Genomic DNA, 22,192 nt, shown 5'->3' with positions numbered 1-22,192 from the left:
AAGAATGTTAACATGGTGAGCTAGTGTGTGAAAACTATTGCATTTTAAATTCTAGCTAATTTCACAATAGCTTCTGGCTATATTGAGTATCCACATATTGTGAATATGGTGCATATTCTGGGGTGTGCCAGTGCTTCTGTTGGGACATAAAGCTGGAGGTTCCTGGTTGGAGGGTCTTGCCCCTCTGCTTAGGGTCAGACCAATTGCTATATTTGGGATGGAAAGGAATTTTACCCCATGGTCAGACTGGTATGAACTAAGGTGGGTTTTGTCTTCTTCTGTAGCGGGGAGGTGTGGCCCTCTACCTGGGATCTCTTGAGCGTATATTAACACCCTTTTATAGAAGTAGGATGTTGGGTGCTATGGTTCCTCTGCTTTACCTGTGGCAGGTTAAGGTGTTATGTCTTGTGTTGTGTCAGGATTGACAATTATTTTACTAGGAGGTTAGATTATGGATTTTTATAGGATGGTTTGGATAGGGATGATCCTGCCTCAGGCAGGGTGTTGGCCTAAGTTACCTCTGGAGGTCCCTTCCAACTTTACTTCTGTATGATTCTATTATATAGACTACTTATTGTAGACTCTCAAAAAAACTTTTCACAGAAAGGTCACTTGAGAAATTAAACTATTTAATGACTCTAGGTTGTTAGAGGTTGGATCCCTAGTCTTGAAAAGTATTGCAGTCAATGGCCCCAGCACCGGCAGCTATCAGTTCTCTGGCTTTGACTGTGTAAACACTTGGGGCTAAATCTTATTTCAATGTTATGCACATAGTAGGCATTTTTACATAGCTTTGTAGCTGCTAGTTTTGACACAACTTAAACCAGGGGTTGCTAAGAAATTGGGTCTGACAGCCATGCCACCCCAGCCCCACTGTGTGCCCTGACACATAGCACAACTCGGGCTGTCCCTGCACCTGGGCTGGACGGGGCTGAAGGACCTTTTCCGGGTCAGGCAACATCGCTCCATGGACTGTATTCTGTCCCACCTCCCGGTTTAGACTCTGTCTGCACCTGCATAGCTATATTTGCCCTTGCAGGATTGTCACCCAAGGGCTGTCCAGGTATTTGCATTACAAATATGACATACTTATTTTTTAAACATACCCTTGACCAGCACAGGAAGCAGTATCCTAAACCATTAAAAGCTGCTGACAAGCAGTTGCAATGCTGACCAATGTGCTGCATGAATAACAGTGAGTGTGGACAGGCATAACATTTGAAGGACTTCAGATGCCTCTACAGAGCTTCAAAGGGTGAGAACAGACATATACATATCCTTTCAAACACTTTGCAAATGACGGAAGATCTTCTAAAATAACCCTGTAGGAAACAACTACTATTTAAAAGCACTTGAAAATTACGTTTGCATGCTCTCCAGAGTACGACAGTGGAGGGCTTGGTCCTCCAGGGTCTGTGGGACTCCGTTTTCCCCCTTCCAGCCCTGCACAGAAGGAGAAGGAAGAGCAGGGCAGATGATCAGCAAGTGTTCTCTTGTATGCTCCACCTCCTCTCTATTGGAGCGCCCCCCTGTCAGAGGTGAGAGACCAGAGATCCCACACCCCAACATCAGAACTGGGAGACCCTAGAGTCCTAACTCCAGAGGCCATTTGCCCTCTGCACTTCTGTTTCTGGCAGGGAGGTGCTCTGGGAGAGTGAAGTTGGAGTGAAAATGATGTGGAGCTGCATGACACAGCAGCCCCTAGAAGACTGGGGGCTATGAAGTGCTCACTGAGCATGTCTACATGTTCATCAATGCTCTTTAGGTAATGTGCATTAAATCTAGTGCCTCTGGGTGCTTGTACATGAGCACAGAGGCTGCTCTGACATGCTGTGATTACAGTGCATCCGAGCAGACTCGATTAACTGAGTCTACTGGAGCATGGCAATTACTGTGCAGCCTCCTGCATCTCATGTATCAGCGTCCCCATGCTTCAAAATGACAGTGAGCACTTTCTGCAGCACTGAGCCACCCTGCACGCTGCTTGTTTAAGTGTGCTTGTTACGTGTGAAACAATCAAGGAGTAGGAACAAGCAGCTCCTACCGGCAGCCCAAATGCTCATTGGGTTCAATGAGTCCAGAGGGAGGAGTGATAGCAAGGAATCAGACAAAATGGATATGGAGGCAAATGTCGCAGCTTTGGACCCTCACCCAAACCTGCTGCAGCATCCCTGGAACATGAGAGCTCTCAAGGCAGGGGTGGGCAATTATTTCAGCTGGTGAGCCACTTAATGAGCTTTGTTGAGCTGTTGAGGGCCGCACACATAAAATCTTTCTGAAGATATTTTAACAATTATAGATAAAAAACATCATATACAAAAAAACAAACATCTACTGTAATATTTTTATTTCAAAAAATAATTTTTGTCCTGATTTTGTTTTTTTGAGTAGAGGCAATTACATAATAGCCTGGGCAGGAACTGCCTGGTTGCAGCAAGTGGTACCCAGCATGCATCCACGTGGCCACCACTGTTTGCCCATGCTACCTGCTGCCAGAGCAGTACAGTAGGGGCAGGAGGAGGAAGAACCACTGGAGGTGTGGGGGAGCTGAGCAGGGCTGTGTCACTGAGGGGGAGTGGGGCCAGTGCGGGCAGGAACGCAGCACAGGCTGCCCCAGGCAGGAGCAGGCAGGGCTTGGCCCCATGTGGAACACCTCAGGGGCAGCCACGGGCCAGATACAATCAATTGGCAGGCTGGATCCAACCCGTGGCCCATATTTTGCCCATCTCTGCATCATGAAGTAGTGAGGTTACCTTGTGTGTAGATGCCTAGCAACAGTTCCAGGACTTCCACGTGGCAAAGCAGACATTCTTGGACTGGCCTGGGGCAAGAAGCCTGCCTCTTAACTCTCCAGTGCCAAAGCACAGTTCCGAGGGGACCTATCCCACATCAAAAATGAGCTCCTAGTTATCTGGAAATTGGCTGTTGAATGTCTCTGGCTAACACATTTGGTGTTGGCAAGTCAAGTGCTGTGGGGGTAGGGAGGCAGAACTGTTTTGTGATGCCTTTATGAAATGGAAGATGCCTGAAATAATAGCAGAATTTCAGAGAATGGGGTTCTCAAACTGCACTGAAGCCACTGATGGCGCACAAGTGCCTCTTGTCTGCCTTTCTGTTAGGAGACAACGCATGCATTAATTGTGACCATATACTATTTCCTGGGTCATCAAAACTCAGTGGGTGACTGGGGAACACAAATATGGGCAGCAGTGGCAAGAAGCTCAATGCCAGGGTTTTGAGGAGAGGAGAGAAGATATTGACGTGCTTGGATAAGCCAGTACTTCATTCCCCACTCCTTACCCCAAAGACATAGTCATCAGAGCAGTTCAGGTGCCCACCTGGATTTTAAGGACCTTCTGCTATGGCTTATGAAGCCATTACCTTTCAAGAGCAAGCTGGCACTTGAGAGTACATTTGGACAGCTGAAGGCAAAATGGCACATAGACATTGCCCTCATAACTCACTTCATAACTCATTACATTGCCTTAACTCATAACTGGGTCTTGCTAATCTGTCTTTACTCCATGTTCTTTTCCCCATTTTAATAGTCTCTATCTTCCATTAATAAAGCTATCCCTTCTTCAATTTTCTTGTCTGTTAACTACTCCTGGGAATGTCTTTTCTCCAATTTCACCACCCTACAGCCTGTTTTGAACACTCATTGTGCTGCTTTTTTCTCAGACTTGAAAAAGAATGCCCTGTATTTGAAAGCTTGTCTTAGTCTATCCCAACCATGCAGTTGGGATATCACCCACAAAAAATCACCGCCTCCAAAATCATTTGCAGGTCAGCATGCCGCAGGCTAGATGTCTGACCATGGCCTGCTGTGCTCTACACAATGCCAGTGATGCCAGAGGGGGGTATTTTCACACAGAGTGTAATCTGAATGTTTATGTACTCTGGAACAGATTCCCACAACTGGAAAGCACCTCAAAAAGTAATAGAAGCCTCATATTAATGGAGGCCGGGGCAGTAAGGATGACATAAGTGCTCACATTCATGCCACATGTGGTAGCCTTAATGAGTAAGTGCTTGCTAAATCATGTGTTATCTTGAGCCTTATTGACTTACAGCTTGTAAATGTCTGCTGTAATCAATATGGCAGTGTAAGAGTGATAGTGTAGCTGTAATGGTCCAGAAATTCTGCGCAAGTGTTTTTTATTGGACCACCTGTGTAGTTAGGATAAAGTTAGACAAGTTTTTGAATGTAAGACATTCTTTGTCAATAAGCTGATTGACAATAAATCACCCTAAGAAATCCTTGCCTCTCGCATAATCAATACGTGAACTTCAGCAATGAAACAAGTGCCATTGGGCACAGTGCATTTCATCCCTAATGAATTCTTTTGATTATTGACAGCAGGTAAAAGCATTGATTTGTCTGCCGAATTATATATCAATTTAATTGTGCCCTTCTGTTTTGCACTAATGGTGAGGCTCAAGGTGTGTGTAGATTGCTTCCTGTTACTGAATCACACTAAAATCTTTCTGCAAGACTACAGATTCTCTTTCATTACCACTGGGTGGCAGTAGTAACATTTTAACAAACAGAACTTGGTTAGATTTATTTAATAGTACTGAACTGATATTGTAGCTGTAGTGGTCCAGGAAACATGCAAGAGATTTTGTGGGCGATATCTTTTATTGGATCAACTAAATGGTTGGGACAGATTTAGATAAGTTTTGGGGTATCACAGTACCCTTCCCCTTTCGATGTCCCTGAGAGAAGCAGTGCTTTTGAACACTTAAAAATCAGAGATAGACAGTGACTCATGGTCCATTATACTCTCCCTGATAGTCACTAATTTGAGCATTTCACAGGTGATAACAACCCTCCTAAACAATCCTGTTCTCCACTCATCAGGTTTTTACTACATAGCTTTGTCTGTTGGCCACCTGATCATTTCTCTTATATTTGGTTTTATTTACGTATGTGGTTTTACACAAGCCTTTGTTCCATCCACTTTTTACCTGTATTGTGCCTGCTTCTCTCCCACAGACATGAGAAAAGGTACTACGATACCTGCAAGTTTGTCTACAATCATCCCAACCATGCAGTTGGTCCAGTAAAAAAATATCGTCCACAAAAATTCTTGTCTTTCATTCAGTTTATTTATTTAATATATATGCTGCCCTTCTGAAAAAAGGCTCAGGATGCCTTACAATAAAACAATCTATAAAAAGAGAGAAATATCAAAATAATACAGCAAAGCAGCAACCCTCAGCCCCAGATTCAAAAGCATTCCACCCCACACCACTCCATACAAAGTGTACCCCTCCCAAACCCAACCTTACTTCTCAACCCCAAAATATGAATCTGCATCTGTGCAGGGGTAGGACTAGATAAGCCTTGAGGACTCTTCCAGCCTGAGGATTTTGTAATTTTATGAGCCACTGCAAAATAATGTACCCCAGACAGCTGATCACAGATAGTAAATAAATATTTTTAAATACATTGCAACATTATTCAAACTGAATGGATGAAAAATGAATCAAACCAAACCAAACCTAAGTGCTAATTAAGTTCAATTTAAAAAAAAGCAAGAAAGGAAGTTGCAGGGTTCCCACTGGAAGAGTTTTCATGCTTGTGTCCTCTAGCACATGGCTTTGATACAGCAACATTGCAAAACAGTCATGGGCAGCAGCTCATTATGTCTGCAAACCCAGAAGTCACGTGGAGCTTGTAGACCCTCACTGGGATGTGAAGATTATAGAATTCTAAGACAGGAAGGGACTATAGTGATCATCAAGTTCCATAAACACAAGCATACATGAATGAGAAGAACAAAACAACAAACCTTAATTGTGGAGCAGAGGCTAACCTCTGCAGACCGTTTGTTTAACTACCTAGCTACTACCTAATTCAGGAACCATCTTCCCATTCTCAAATTCCTCAGTCTCCTATGTTAGGGAGCATCTCTAAATTATAACTTCTGTTACTACAGGGACCATGAGGGTCATCTGGTCCAACCCCTTTCACAAATGCAAGAATATGCTACTCTTAAACCATCCCTGTCAAATGTTTATGGAGCCTCTTTCTGGAAACCTAACCTCTTCTTGAAAATATAGGGATGTACAGTAAGGATGACTGGATAGTATAGGTCTACAATATCAGTAAGGAAAGGAATGTACTGGTAGACAGGAGGACTGGAAGTTTCCTGGAAGTTTCCTGAAACTTAGGCAGGACAGAACATACTGAAATTTTAACAAGTCTTCCTTGTCACTGATATCAAGCCACATATTGTTCACCAGCTCATAAACTGGCTTCCTCATCTCTTCACATGTTTTATATTAGCCATGGACAACAGTTCATTAGCAGATGATTCCTTTGTGTGTTCATCACAAATATCCACAGAAGCCTCTGGGAGAATTTGATCGAGGCCTTAGCATAAGTGTACAGAAACTGCATGAGGTTACATAATTCCCTAAGTGTTGTTCATATACTTAAAACTAAAGCTACTATGCACTCTATTATATTGATTATCAATAGTGGGTATTAGCAGTCTGTCCACAGACAAGCCCTTAGCATATAGAAATGTGTGAAACTTTTAAAACCACTGTACTGCTGAGAAAATCCCAAACCTGATAAATGGCAGACAAGGTTCCTTGGGTGAATTTAATATCTTTTATTAGACCAACCCAAATGGTTGGAGAATGGTTATTAAGCAAGCTTTCGGGTTCAAAAACCCTTCGTCAGGCTAAGGAAGCTTCAGCAGTTGGTGTGTGCTCTTCCTACCAACTGCTGAAGCTTCCTTAGCCTGACGAAGGGTTTTTGAACCCAAAAGCTCGCTTAATAACTATTCTCCAACCATTTGGGTTGGTCTAATAAAAGATATCAAATTCACCCAAGGGACCTTGTCTGCCTACGTCCTTAGACCAACACGGCTACAACCCAAACCCCTGCAAACCTGATAAATAACACCCAATCTGGGCAGAAACATTTTGAAAATGTGTAGAAAATTTGTTTATGCAGCATATAAAACTCTTTAATCCTAAATTTAATAATAGGTCTTATTCTTCTCCTAACCTATTTTAAGAATACTAATTTTCATTCTTTATATTTCCAAATAGTAAAAGGCTTTATCATGCATAACTTGAGTTTCAATGGCTGGACTTGTTTGTGTCACACTATCCTTCCTTAACAGGATAAGTAGTTGTTCATTGGTCACAATTAGGCATGCAAGACCCCAATCTTCTAGTGAGGTGCATACACTTATGCAATGCCCACAGTCACCTCACTGAACAATTGAAGCTTAAGCTAAGGAAAGGTTCTCTGTGTGTCAGTGCATCTGGTCACAGAAATAGCAAAACAACTGATTAACATGGTAAGAGCAAGCTTCCCAGTTGGAAAAGCTAAATGCTTTTAAAATTAAACCCTCAGAATTATTTCCATTTCTTCTGGTTTAAAAATAGATCCTGACCCTTACTGTTGAATTGTCTCCAGCTCATGAATGTCATAGTTTTGGTCATTGTTTAAACTGGCAAGGAACATTCAGAGCAGTTAGTCGTACCATATAAAAGCATTAAATCAGCAATCGGTTTCTTATTTCCAGCTCCTGTGATCATTGTGCCACCAAAAAAGATCCATAATGTAACTGGTGCCCAAGTGTACCTGTCCTGCGAAGTGAAGGCAGTCCCCACACCTATCATCACATGGAGAAAGGTAGGCCAAAATCTGTTTTTTAGTCAAAGCCTGACACAAAACTAATCATACACGAGACACAGACATGGAGCCTCATCTGCTGACGTTAACAGTCAGCAGCAAGAATTTGGGTCATTTATTCGCTCTGTCACCCAACTACAGATTTAATGTTACCACTGTATAGCCACGTAAGAACAATGTGGCTATACACTGGGCCTCATCATAACCATCCATCAAAGGGAGTTGTCCATACACATCATGCTGAGAGGTTTTGAAGATTTAAGGACTGTTCTTAACAGATCTGACCCCAAGGATTTAAAAAGCTTGAAACCTTAGGGCCAGCTACCTAGTTAGTATAAATCAGTGCATGCCACTGAAGTCTATACAGCTGGGCTGGTTTACATCAAGTATGGTTCTGGCCCTGGACCTAGCAAATCCCTGTTGTGGAGAAGAGGTTTCATAACAAAAGCATAGCCAAATGCTGATGTTTACTTTTGGACTGACTTGACTGGAGACGATTCTCCAGCTTAGCTATCTCTGGGCTGCAGGCTAGAGCTGAGAGCACAACTCTGACAACACCTGTACAAAGAGACTTCAGAGAACTGCTTCCTTCTTTGGCTTTGGCAGGGGTGTCAAACTGATCCAGCCCTGCAGACCAGATGAAAATCATGGAGCTCCCCATGGGCCAGATCCAGAACATGGAGCTGTATCATCTGGCCCACCGGGCTGGAAATTTGGTGGCAAGTCAAATGGCAGCAACATTAATCGCTGTGGCTCTAGGCAAATTTCTGCCTGCCTCCCACCTCCCCCCAATCCCTGCCAACCCCAGGCCAGATCACACAGCTCCACAGACCATATCTATGAGATGCCTGGGCTATAGGAAGAAAGTCTTTTGTCCCCAAACCCTCAAGATCCCAGTCCCCACTCTGATGGTAGAGGTGATGCTTTCCAGAACTACAGGCTGGGGAGTGACAAGAGGAGAGAGGTACTAAGTTTCTGGGAGGGAGGAGGATGCCTTAAGCAGAAGCAGACATGTCCAGACTAGGGTGCTTAAAGTGAGGTACTTAAACAAGACAGAGGCCAACCTTAAGTGTTGAGCACTCAGGAGCTCCCCCTGACTTATTGTTACACTGAGCTCTCCCTCCCTACTTTGAACTCCCACTTGCTTAGGATACAGACTGAGGGGGCCAGAGGAGCCCAGAGTTCTGGCACTGGCTGCCTGTATTCTAACAATGTGCCAATGTCACAAAACCCTGCAGGTCACCGAGTCACCAAAGGGAGTTAAGCTCCTGGAAGAACTGCCTGGAGACAGAGTAAACATGGCAGTCCAAGTTCGTGGTGGGCCTTCTAAACATGAGAGCACAGGGTGGGTCCTGGTAAGTCCAGCACAACAAACTGCTTAGAGGGCAGGGGTGGCGGGAGGTAGGAGGAAGGACAGGTTGATCTGGCAACACAGCTCCATACAAGTGTGATGGTACAGTCAGTATAAGCTTGTTTCCTAAGTGAGAGAGATTTTAAGAGGAGAAATTCAAAAGAATGATTAGGCAGAAAAGCTCAAAGCAGCCTGAAAACACTTTCTGCTTAGCAAATGGACAGAATTTAAAAATCAGAGCTTATCTGGAAAGTAGGAAAGAGAAAATCTTTCAGATGTTCTTTTTTCTATGCTTAGTCCAAATGGGTTTATAGATGACATTTTGTACCTGTGATTCATTTTTTCCTCCTTTGCTTTTGCCAGATTAATCCACTGACAAAGGAAGATGAGGGGGTTTACCAGTGTCATGCTAACAATATGGTTGGAGAAGCGCACGCTGATGGGAACATCAAAGTCACAGAGCAAAGTAAAAGCAAGAAGACTGACTTCCTAGCATCTGATAGTGTTTTCTAATGAGGTAATATGACCATTTCCCCAACAGCGGCCTGTTGGCCCTACAGCTACTCCTTACTTAACATCATAGTTACATTCTTGAAAAATGTGACTTTAAGCAAAATGATGTTAAGCAAATCCAATTATGTCACAGTAGTTACCTACTAGCAGGCAGCAGCCAAACAACATTATAATCGAACATCGTGCGACTTTAAACAAGTATGTTCTCTAATAGATCAGCGACATAATAATGAAACCGTTAACCGGGACAATGTTAAGTGAGGAATACCTGTATTTGCATCAACTTTCTCTCTGAAGATGCAGAGGTGGAAAGACTATGACTGAGAAAGAGAGAGATAGGCAGGGTTTGGAGTTAGTTACAAGTTGAACCACTAGCTTAGTATTATCTCGAGCAAAGTCAGTCTCCCTTTTACCCATGCTTGTAAAAGAACACAAAATTAGCTCATTACAGTGCACTATACATATGATGTCTTCAAAAACAGATGCTGCTGCTCCAGGATCAAACATTTCTGGGCTAATCCAAATTCAGGCATTACATTAAACTGTATAACAACTGTGAGATGAGCACACTGCATGCACCAGTGCCTTCCTGAATGTCTCCATTTCCTTCCACAAGCTCCCTCGGGGTTATACTCCTGTCCCCAATCCTGTAAGTCTTCCTACAACTCCTTCAGCTTCCATTCTCTCGTGCTAGGAGCTCTTTGCTTCCCACTCACACTTCTACCACATGCTAGAGACTTGTTTGGTCTCCCATTTCAATCTCTGTCATTGTCTCCCATTCATGCCAGGAGTTCATATCTCCATCCCCACCTGTTACTGTATTTTTTATTTTCTGTCTAGGAAATAAAACATTATAAACTAAGAAGGGGAACAGAGCTGAGACAGGGTTTTTAACAGCTACCATCAGCTTTACTTAGACCTCTAGACTAGCAATAGGCAGCCTGTTGTGGCTGCGGGCTAGAATGACCCAACTTGGGTTAAAGGCAGGCATGCAGGCCCAACTGCAGCTGTACCCAACTACAGCTGGTGCATCTCCCCATGGCAGCATGGGGAGAATGCCGACACCCAAAGTGCCTCACTACTGAACAATACTGAAGCCCCCCATCCATGGGCAGAATCCAGTGGTTTTGTGGGCCTGATCCAGACTGTGGAACGTAGGTTGCCAACCCCTGCTTTACACAATTACAGAGCTGATTAGAGCTGCTGCTTCTGCTAACCATATGCCATGGGCATTAAACATCCCCCACTCGTGACTTCTGATTTTACAGTTTTCACGAAAATCCATAAGGTTCTATCCATTACTGCCTCTGAAATATGGGAATTAAGCAGATACAGCATTCCAAGTTAGTATGTTAAGTCCACATAGACAACCAGAGAAAGGCCATCAAGGTCAGCAGAAGACTTTAGTTAGCTGGTAATTGCTGTTTTCAATATAGTAATTACCACTATATAAATACACATTGTTATATGATAAGAACTAATTTGTTATCTCCAGACCACAGGAGTTTATCTTCATATTGTAAAGATGCTAATGTCATGTGCCGAGAGGCAGAAAGACTTTTCACATCTATCACCAGCTCACCTGAGTCACCTCACCTTTTGTGATATCCTTGAATGTACATGGTTATAATTCACCCCAGTTTATGCAACATTTGGTCCAACTGAGTCCTCAAAACAGGACTTGTGGTGCATGTGTCTTATGCCACCATTCAACAGACACATTGTGGAGGCACAGACATAAGCAGACACCAAGCAGACAAGTGACAACATTTTATGGTGAATTATGTCAAACACATAATGAAAAGTATGACATAGGCCAGGGACATGGAGATGGAAGAGAAGAATGATGAGCATCTAGCTGTATTCTGGAAACACAGCATATGATGGAGACATGTTATTGGTATTAGGAGATCCCACTTGATAACACTCTCAATTCTCATTCCCTGTCTAGGAAGAAGTGATTCAACCTTCACTCGAGGGGAACTAGGAACACTGAGCAGAAGCAAAAAAACTTGTCGATGAGTGGCTTGCTTTGCTTTCTTACACTTTGAGAATTAGGATACCCTAAATTAATATGGTTGTTACATGCTAAACATTGGTTTTGTACATTTTCCTATTTAGATAAATATTAGATTCATAATGAAAATATGTAGTTTGTAACTGGGAGAAAATAATGAGCAATAAAAAGCAAGAAGTTTTTTTTACCATTTTAAATGATATTCTGTCTCTGGGATTTTTTTTTTTTTTATTGGCACTCAACTCTACAAGAACAACAGCAATTAGATCATCATTTCCACACCTCAGTTTCTCCCAAAGACAAATCACAGTGGTATAGCTACAATAGTGTCTTTTATTTTTTAAGCAAGCAAGAAAGCTCTTTAAACACACCAAACATTTTTTTTAAACTTTAGTAATTGTTTCTAGTCCATTACACAGCAGCAGCTACAGTCAAGTTCTAGCCAGCATCCTATATTCTGAAGATGTCTGTAACTCAGAAGTGGAGTTAGAAACTACTCCACTCTTTTACAGCTCTGCAACATGACTGATAAGAGTGAGAAGCGGAGACAGTGGGCAGCCATGGAGGAAGAATTGGAAAAGGAGGATAATCAATGGACACTACAGCACATGGTTGGGGGCTGCAGGCTTCTGGTGATCCGGGAATGCCTCTGTATCTCAGGAAGGCTCAGGAGACTGGCACAGACTAGTAGAAATCACATTCTTCTGCAGGTGTGAGATGATCAATAGTGACTGCAGAACTTTCACATGTAGAAAACAACCTCTTTTGAGCTGTGTGCTAAGCTCCCCACATCCACCAATGCTCTGATGCAAGAAAATCAGACCCATCAGTCAAGAATTGGGTGGTGATCTCATTGTGGAAGCTGGTGTCACCAGATAGTTTTCTGTGGGATATTAGAGGTCAGGAAGTCCACTGTTTGGAGCCATCACCATCTAGAGGTCATATAGTGGGTTGTAAATCTCAGCAATGTAGAAGAAATAATGGAGGGGTTACAGGTGACACCAAGCTGCAGAGAGTATTAGATACACTGGAGAGTAGGGCTAGGATTCAGAGAAACCTTAATAAATTGGAGGATTGCACCAAACAAAATCTCATGAAGTTCATTAAGTGCAAAATCCTGCACTTAGAACAAAACAATCCTATGCACCAGTACAGGCTGGGTACTGACTAGTTAAGCAGCAACTCTGCAGAAAAGGACCTGGGGGTTATAGTGGATTATAAGATGAAGATTTCATAGATTTCATAGATTTTTTGGGTCGGAAGGGAGCTCAGTAAATCATCAAGTCCAACCCCCTGCCCTGGGCAGGTAGGCAGGAAAGCGTGCTGGGGTCAGATTACCCCAGCCAGGTGTTTGTCCAGTCTCCTCTTAAAGACCTCCAAGGTAGGGGAGAGCACCACCTCACTTGGAAACCTATTCCAGATTCTGGGAACCCAGACCATGAAGAAGTTCTTCCTGATGTCCAATCTAAATCTGCTTTCTGTCAGTTTGTGGCTGTTGTTTCTAGTTACTCCAAGGGGCACCCTGATAAACATTGTATCTCGTACCTCTTACTGCCTCCCTCCCCCCCCACCCTCCCTGATGAATTTGTAGACAGCCACTAGATCATCTCTCAGCCTTCTCTTACGGAGGCTGAAGAGATCCAGGTCCCTCAATTTCTCCTCGTAGGACCTTACCTGCAGGCCCTTAACCGTACAGTTGGCCCTCCCCTGGACCCTCTTAAGGTTATCCACATCCCTCTTGAAGTGCTGTGCCCAAATCTGGATGCAGTATTTCAGCTGTGGCCTCACCAGTGCCACATGGAGGGGAAGTATCACCTCCTTAGACCTGTTTGTGATGCACCTGTTAATGCACGATGGAGTGCGGTTAGCTCTATTGATCACTTTGTCACATTGTCAACGCATGTTCATCTTTGAGTCAACTATGACTCTGAGATCCCTTTCCACTGCTGTGCTGCTTAGAAGGTCATCTCCCAATCTGTCAGTGTGTTGGTGATTCCTTCTGCCTAGGTGCAATATTCTGCACTTATCTTTGTTAAACTGCATCCTATTTTGTTCTGCCCACTTCTCCAGCACAGCCAAATCCATCTGAATCAGTTCCCTGCCCTCCAGAATGTTTACTTTGCTCCATAATTTGGGGTCATCCGCAAATTTGGACAGTATGTTCTCCACGCCCTCATCCAAGTCACTGATGAAGATATTGAACAGCACAGGCCCAAGGACTGAGCTTTGGGGCACCCCACTGCCCACATTTTTCCAGATTGATACCAACTAGGGGTGTACAAAGTGGGATCTCTTCAATTCAGATTCAGATTTAGACCAAATCAGGGACAGTGATTCAATTAATTGATTCAGATCACTGTCCCTGATTCGATTCAGCCAAATCCAAATCTGAAGATTCAATGCTGATTCGGAGAATCAGCGATTCGGACATAGACACAGTTTTAAAAGTTTTTTCGACATACCCCGAGGTACCAGGCGCAGCTCATGATCACTGCGATGCTGGGGCACATGGAGGGTCCCACAGGAGTGCGAGGGGGACCTCTACCTGCTCGGTGGCAAACCTGGAAGTGGGTCGGAAGTACTTCTGGTCCACTTCTGGGTCTGCCGGGGAGCATGCAGGGAGCTCCCATGCCTCCCCACCCCAGCTCAGCAATCAGCTCCAGGGGGACCCTGGGTGCCCCCCCCAACCCAGGAGATACTAGTCACCGAGCTGGGGGAGCACAAGGGGACCCAGCACACTCCCCGGCAGACCCAGAAGTGGACCGGAAGTGCTTCTGGTCCACTTCCGGGTCTGCTGCCGAGCGCACTGGGAGCCCCCCGCACTTCTGTGGGATGCTCCATGTGCCCTGGCATCACAGCACTCATGAGCCACTTGCTACCTACAGGTATGTAGAAAAAGCATTTAAAGCTGTCTCTATGTCTGAATCTTTCTGAATCTTTCCAAATCGATACAGAGGGTTCCAATTCAATTCAGAGAGATTAAAGGGTCCTCTGATTCAATTCAGATTCAGAGATTCAGCCAACAAATCAGGCCAAATCTCCGCCAAATCGAATCAGCCCTAATACCAATCCATCTACCACCACTTCTGGGTGTGACCCCTAAGCCAATTTGCCACCCACCTGACTATGTAATCATCTACATCATAGCCACTCAGTTTATCTGTGAGAATAGGATGAGACACCATATTGAAGGCCTACTTAAAATCCAAGTAGATGAGATCTACCTCGATTCCTACGTCTTAAGTATTTTGTGACCTGGTCATAAAAAGAAAGGTTAGTCAGGCAGGATATACCTGCTATCAATCGATGCTGGTTGCCCTTCAGCATTATTTTTCCTTCTGGACTCCCACAAATATAATCCTTAATTTTTTCAAAGGTTTTCCTGAGGATGGAGGTGAGACTAACTGGTCTATAGTTACCTGTCTCCTCTTTCCTCCACTTTTTGAAAATAGGGAACACATTGGCCCTTTTCCAGTCTTCTGGGACTTGTGCCCAAACAGTTCTGCCATGACACTAGCCAATTCTTTCAACACCCTTGGATAAAGATGATCTGGGCCTGCTGACTTGAACACATCAAGCCCCTCCAAGTATCCCTTTACTAGGGCAGTGCTAACCTTCAGTGGGCTGGTGTTCCTCTTGTGCAGAGCCACCCTTTGGGGAGAAGCAAATCAAAGCAACCACCCCAGGCCCCATGGACAGTGCCACTGCATATGCTGAGGGCACCACCACTCCACATGGCCACCATGCACCACTGCCTTTATACTCTGTCCACTCATCTCTTTTTTTTTTTTTTTTTTTTTAAATCCCTAGGCATCCCTGTTGAGCCAAGACAGTTTACTTGCCCTCTTTTCATAGGCTCTGCTGGGATTTGAATCCAGGATCTCCTGTTTACAAGACAGGTGCTTTAACCAATTAAGCCACAGAGCCCACCAAGTAATCATCACTGTGCTCTTATTATGAAGAAGGCTAACAGCATACTGGGTTGCATTAGTAGGAGTGTTACCAGCAGATCGAGGAAGGTGTTTTTTTCCCCTCTATTCAGCACTGGTGAGGCCAAATCTGGAGTACTGTGTCCAGTTCTGAGCCCTCCACTACAGAAAGGATGTGGACAAATTGGAGAGAACCCAACAGATGGCAACAAAAATGGTTAGGAGACAGGGGCACATGACTTAAGATAAGAATCTGAAGGAACTTGGCTTATTTAGTCTGGAGAAGAGAAGTTTGAGGGGTGATTTAATTACAGCCTTTAATGATCTGAAGGGGGGTTCCAAAGAAGATAGAGCTAGACTGCTCTCAGTGGTGGCTGATGACAGAACAAAGAGCAATGGTCTCAAGTTGCAGCAAGGGAAGTTTAGGTTAGGTATCAGGAAAAGCTCTCTCACTAGGAGAGTTGTGAAGCACTGGAAGGGGTGGCCCAGGCAGGTTGTAGAATCTCCATCCTTGGAGGGTTTTAAGACCTGGCTAGACAAAGCCTTGGCTAGGATGATCTAGATGGGATTGGCTCTGCTTTGAGCAGGGGGTTGGATTAGATGACCTGACATCCTTTCCAAACCTAATTTTCTGTGATTCTATGGCTTGGAGTAATGGGTTCTCAAACTGTATAGGGCCATGGACAAGACTCATATACCTCTTCTGGCCACTTTTCCAACCAGTTTCTGACTAGCACATTAATAGAAAGGGGTACTTCTCCATGATGATATGGACCTGGGTGCATCACAAAGCCAGGTTACAGATGTAAATTGTTGGCTTAGGTGGTTGGGAGAGATGAACAATGCTAGCATTTTTAGGCACACATGGCCCTTTCATGAGTTACCAGGAGGGATATTCCTCCCAGACTACCACATTAACATTGGAGGCAATTAAATGCCTAGAATCATTGAATCATTCTGAGGGATTCAGCCTGCTCTTTCCTGCCCTGACACAAGAAGCCATATAGATGATTCATAAATGCTAGGGTCAGAAGGGACCTCAACACATCATTGAGTCCGACCCCCTGCCTGGGCAAGTAAGAGTGCTGGGGTCAGATGAACCCTGCCAGATGCCTATCCAGCCTTCTCTTAAAGACCCCCAAGATAGGGGAGAGCACCGCCTCCCTATTCAGACATATTGGCATATGAATGGCAACAAGGAAAGGTTCAAACACTGACTATGCAGATAAACAATAGAATGTGCCTTTGGGCATCTGAAGGGCACTGGAGAGATCTCATGACCTGGCATCACCTTAGCAAGCTAAATATTCCCAGAATAGTAGCTGCGTGCTGTGTCCTGCCCAACATTTATGAGACCAAAGGGGAAACCATTCCCTGGGACTGCATTGGGAGGTAGAGCACTTGTCCACTGATTTTTAGCACCCCAATAGCTGGTCTGTAAACAAAAACACACCACAGAGCTATGAGGCTGCCAGCAGCCCTAGGAGAGTGCTTCAGTGCTGTTGTCATGCTTGAGGCTTTTAAGCAGGTTTGGAGTGGTGATGTAGCTGTGATGGTCCAGGAAACTTATGAGACAAGGATTATGTTGTTAGTCCAAAAAAAGCCGTTACCAAAAAGTACTGTGACTTTTAAAGCAGTTTAGTCTTTGAAAGAATCATAGAATCATGAAGTAGGGTCGGAAGGGACCTTTTAGATCTTGAAGTCCGACCCCCTGCTTGGGCAGGAGGAAAACTGGGCTCAAATGACCCCAGTCAGGTAGGCATCAAGCCTAGGTAGATCATCAAGTTCGACCCCCAAAATAACAGGCAAAAGAAGAGAAAACATATGAGTGCTTGCAGACAGAGGTCACAGTTCAAAAAGCAGTGCAAGGTGGTACCTTAGAGACTAACTGGTTCAGAGAGGCACAAGCTTTCATAGCCTGTACCATCTAACAAGGCTGTGGCCTACTGTCTGAGCCAGTAGTCTTTAATGTGCCACCCTGCCCTGCCTTCTGCCTGACTTAAAACTAGGATTACCATACGTCTGGGTTTTCCTTTTTGGGTCCTCCCATCTCCGTCTGGGTGGTTTTTTTTTAATATCAGCAAATGTCCAGGATTTTGCTCTACCTCTGCCCCAACAGGAGTATCATGTGTTCTGCAGGCACAGGGGGGTGTGTGTGTGTGTGTGTGTGTGTGTGTGTGTGTGTGTGTGTGTGTGTGTGTGCGCGCGCGCACGCGCACGTGCCTGCCGGTGCTGGGGCTGCAGCAGGGCAGTGGACAGGGATGGAGAGGGTTCTTCAGGGGCAGCAGGGAGCTCCATGGGCAGCAGGGCAGGGGAGGCAAGGGGATGCAGGTTGGGAGTGAGGGGCACCAGCAGGGCTGGGTGGGTAGGGCTGTGTGTAAGGAGTGAGGGGTATTGGCGTGGACGTGGGGGCTGCGGGTTGGGAGTGAGGGGCACCAGCATGGTCTGGGGGCAGGGTACTGTGGGTCAGGAGTGAGGGGCAGCAGCAAGGCTTGCGGGGGCTGAGGCTTGGGAGTGAGGGGCAAGGGCAGGGCATGGGCATGTCACTGGCCCCTCACAATCATATACCTTCCTCCCCCTTCCTCTCCTCCCCACCCACAGGTGTCCTCTTTTTTTAAACTAAAAATATGGTAACCCCAAAACTAACATGTCTAACTACAGCTCTGTACATATTTCAAATCTACTGGTAGCCAGCTCAGAAGCCAGAATTCACAACAACAACGTTTATTTGAGATGCTTAAAACCTGAGAGAAATTTCATAGTTGGTAGGGTAGGGTCAGAAGGGACCTAAGCAGATCATCAAGTCTGACCCCCAAAATAACAGGCAAAACAGGCAAATAAATAACAGAAATAACAGGCAAAACAAAGCAACTTCCTGTAACAACCAGACAAAACTTAAAAGTCAACAAAACACCTTATTGACATTTATAATGGGATCTACAAAGGAATGAGAGGAGTGCAAAGTGCTTCTTATCACCTCAGTGCTTGCCAGCAACTCCAGGAAACTGCCTCCCTAGCCTTTTCCTTGTGCCTTTTCCTCCTTGTCACCCTGCGAGTTTCAAAGGTGCCCTGCTCAAGGTCACTGTACTTGAAAACGCGGATAAAAAGATGGAAAGGTCACAAGCTTTACAGGATAATATTATACTTAGCCACCAGATGTCAGCAAATGCATAATATTTCAATTGGCTTATAGGGCAATTATGAAATTTAAAATGCACGCATGGTCTGTTGTTAGTAACTGAGGGTCTCAACCTTAGGCTAACGCCATTTTGAAGCACACAAAGGCTATATAAATCTAAACAGTTGCAAAACATAAGGTAAGGCATAAGAGCTAGTAACCCATTAGGACAATTCAGCTGGGTGGTTGCCGTCCAGTCCTTACCAAAATGTGTTATGGGCGATTGATATGAGTTATAAGCAGCTCTTAAAACAGCAGCATAGGACTGGATGGGACTACTTCAACCATTGTGTCCAGTTCCTTGTAATTGCAGGGAACTGTATAATATGTATCAGGTTAAGAGCACAACCACACTTTCCCTCCATGCGTATACTGCAAGCCACAAAACAACTGCAATAAGTCATCAAACGTGAGACTTCTAGTGCAAAAGGAAAAAAAAGCGCTCTATGCTAAAGGAAGAGAGTAGGAGACTCCATGGACACCACCAAAGTTTTGGGCTACTTCAGTGACACAGAATTTAAGTAATATGCCTGGATGATCTAAGGAAGGACAGGGGGAAAATTTCAAGTCTGACTTGGCAGAAAAATTCCTTCCTGCCATTGAAACCTGGTGATCATTTTAACCACGAACATGTGAGCAAGTTGAATTAGCCAGCCACTTGTGAGTTTTCTCAGTACCAGCAAAGTTTTTCAGTATCGCTAGGAACACGACTACACCCTACCCACTACTCTATCTCTAGCTGTGGTAAGTCTCTGATGCTTCAGAGAAAGGAGGGGAAAAATACCCAGAAACCTAAGCACATATTCAAAGACAGCAGGAAAAACACTTTCCTTCTCCTTGAAAGTGACCAGCTGCCAGCTTCCATTCTCCTGCACATCTGTTTCTTCCTTGTTCCCTGAGGCCTTCTCCAGCTGGCTCTCTTCCCCAGTTCTGGAGGTCTCTGTCACTGAAGTCCATATGGTCACAGATGCTTCCCCACCAAGTCACCTCCTTCTGCAGCTTCCTTACTTATTTCCTGAAGGAGTCAGTCCACCAAGCAGCACCTCCTCTTATTACAGATGCACTCCCTCTCTTGGCTGTTTTTGGCAGAGAGGTGCAGGCCAGATTCTTCACAAAGCAAGACTAGGACCTGGGTTGAAGCATCTGAGGTCATGACCACCTTTTGGACAGAGCCTACACAAGCACAGGCAGAGGAGAAAGAATCCACATCTTAGGATATCTCCCTCCCCTACTTGGTAAAAACTCATCTAACTTGAACTTAAAAAAAAAAAAAGTACCCCACTGAAATACAGAGGGGGAACCAAACCCCCCTACTACCCGCCTGGTTTGCTGGATTCTGGTGTTGCTCGCCCTGTCTGTCACTGGAACCCTGGCTAGTCTGGCCTCATAGCCCAGTCTCCTATTGAACAGCTGCTAAGGTGAGCATCTGCGAGTTCACTGCCCCAAACAAAATTTAAAGATGATGCAACTCAGACCACAAATATGCACACTCACAAAACCCTCTCCCATGTTTTGCACCTCCTCCTTTCCTGAGTTGGACTTGTACTCAAACATGTGGTATGCTGGTAATCAAAGATTCATTTGCAAAATGGGTAGAGACTACTGCTACCCAGAAAAGCACTTCTATGGTAACTGCAAGAACTTTACCGTAACACACATGCCGCTGCTTGGAAACGGCCCAAAAGAGACACAGTGACCATGCACTATCATTTACAAGAAAAGTAATGAAAGACTGATGGAACTCTGTAATTTGAAGTGACTGCAGATGCGGATGAAAGTCTCTGGTAAACTCATTCACAGACATTTCTTTGTTGACTACTGTGCTTTAGTCACTCGTTCTCAGCAGGACATATGAATGAATTACTGCAGATTGCTTTGCTAACTTTTTGGGACTGATCATCAATCTAAAAAGAACAGGGATCCTCCACCAATGGGATCCCAAGTCATTTCCCAAATTTAATGACCCCAGAATCATGGTAGCACATGATGCCATGATCAGCAGACTGAAAAATTAGAGTGAGATGGCAAGACCACATGCCAAACATGTAAATTCTCCAGTGGGCTGATACGACTGGCATGCATCTCATAATCATCAAGGCATCGCTGTGGTAATCTACCAATAGTTGAGCATGTTGGATGACTACCAAAGAAGCTTCTCTACCATCTCTGGCAAACAAAACAGTAATAGACCTTGCAAAAGCTTTTGAGGACTTCCTAAAGTTTCAATTGAAGGCATACAGCATTGGCTCCCATAACTGGGCGCAACTTGCATGGGATAGGACAACATAGCACTAGCTAAGCTATTACTGCATAGCCTTTTTTGAGACCCAGCACATATAAGATGTGAAAATACCAGATGAAAAAAGGTTGCTTGATGGCATGAAGGACTGTCCTCTTTGATGACAAAACCTGGACACAAATAACAATGAAGGAGGTGAGAGGTATGAGAGGTACTGCCCAGAACTGAGCAGAAATCTCTTACACCTTACCACCCACAGGCATCAAGAGACAGTGGAGAGCAAAGACAGAACTATAAAGGAACATATAAAGGAAAGTAATGAAGAAAATAGGAAAGAAGTGGGATGTAGAGTTGCCTGTGATTTTTATGGAAATAAGGACAACCCTGGAAAAACAACAGGATCCATGCCAGGGAGAGAAATAAAATATCTTGAGCATGTTTGCTGCTCCAGGGATTGGTCCATGTAGCAGGAAGTGATAACAGAGAAATAAGGAGAAATCAGAGTGGAAATTGGTAGATACATATTTAAAAATACTTACGGACAGCAGGGAAAATTTGAAAGCATGAAGTCATATGTCAATTAAAACGCAAAGCAGGTTCACTAGTAAGTGGGAGATAAAGTGATGGTGTAAGTTCTTTCAAGAAACTTTCTTTTCCTAATCCTTGGCAGACAGAAGTATGTTATAGCATACAAAAAGCCAACCTTTTAGTGGACTTCATTACAGTTTAATTAGAAACTAAAACCACAGACAAATGGCAACATGCCATTCAGATAGTAAGATAAAATCCCAATTGCTGAAGTCGTCTGGTAAGCAAATATATAGGTACTATACTAGGTCCCAAGAAAATCTGGCATATGGAGAACTGTGTTCTGGCAGACATTCATGTGGTGGGCAATAGAAACGATAGAAGGACTGTTTAAAAACAACTCTGAATCAATGCAATATTGATTTTCAAAGCTAGGAACAAACAGCCCATTAACACAAGACCTGGTGAAAATTGGTCCGTTATGGTGTAACTTGCTGTGAAAGCCAATTCATCAAGGGGATGTGGTGTTTAGTGGGTTTCCGGACTTTTATAAGCACTTTATCAAGAGATTTTTGTGTCTGGTGACAATTCTGAAGAAGGGGGCCTGCTTCACTTGGTTCCAGGAGTCCCAGAGCACATTCAACACCCTGAAGCAGGCACTTACCTCAGCACCACTCTTGCTGCATCCAGATCCCACCAGGCTATTCGTAGTAGAACTGAAAGCCCCAGCTTCTTCATTGGAGATGTCTTATCACAGCCCTCTGAGCCATGTTG

The 22,192-nt window shown here is 44.3% G+C and overlaps 1 protein-coding gene and 1 non-coding gene across 2 annotated transcripts in view; one reads left to right on the top strand and one right to left on the bottom strand.

Annotated features, from left to right (window-relative positions):
* IGFBPL1 (insulin like growth factor binding protein like 1) overlaps window positions 1-11,762 on the top strand; it is a gene marked incomplete at its 5' end in the record, with an annotated part of 49,406 nt that extends 37,644 nt beyond the window's left edge. Inside the window, 4 exons of the mRNA XM_006021472.3 lie at window positions 7,554-7,663; window positions 8,902-9,018; window positions 9,378-9,531; window positions 11,479-11,762. Coding sequence (XP_006021534.1) covers window positions 7,554-7,663; window positions 8,902-9,018; window positions 9,378-9,527 — 377 coding nt within the window. The remainder of the gene's footprint in view (window positions 1-7,553; window positions 7,664-8,901; window positions 9,019-9,377; window positions 9,532-11,478) is intronic.
* A 3,635-nt stretch (window positions 11,763-15,397) lies between these two features.
* TRNAT-UGU lies at window positions 15,398-15,471 on the bottom strand. The gene has a single exon. It is a non-coding gene; the product is annotated as a tRNA-Thr (tRNA).
* Window positions 15,472-22,192: the final 6,721 nt, after the last annotated feature.

Source organism: Alligator sinensis, unplaced genomic scaffold (genome assembly GCF_000455745.1).
Source record: "Alligator sinensis unplaced genomic scaffold, ASM45574v1 scaffold434_1, whole genome shotgun sequence".
Taxonomy (NCBI): Eukaryota; Metazoa; Chordata; order Crocodylia; family Alligatoridae; genus Alligator; species Alligator sinensis.
Note: the sequence above shows the minus strand (reverse complement) of the source record. Positions and strands in the feature narration are given on the sequence as shown.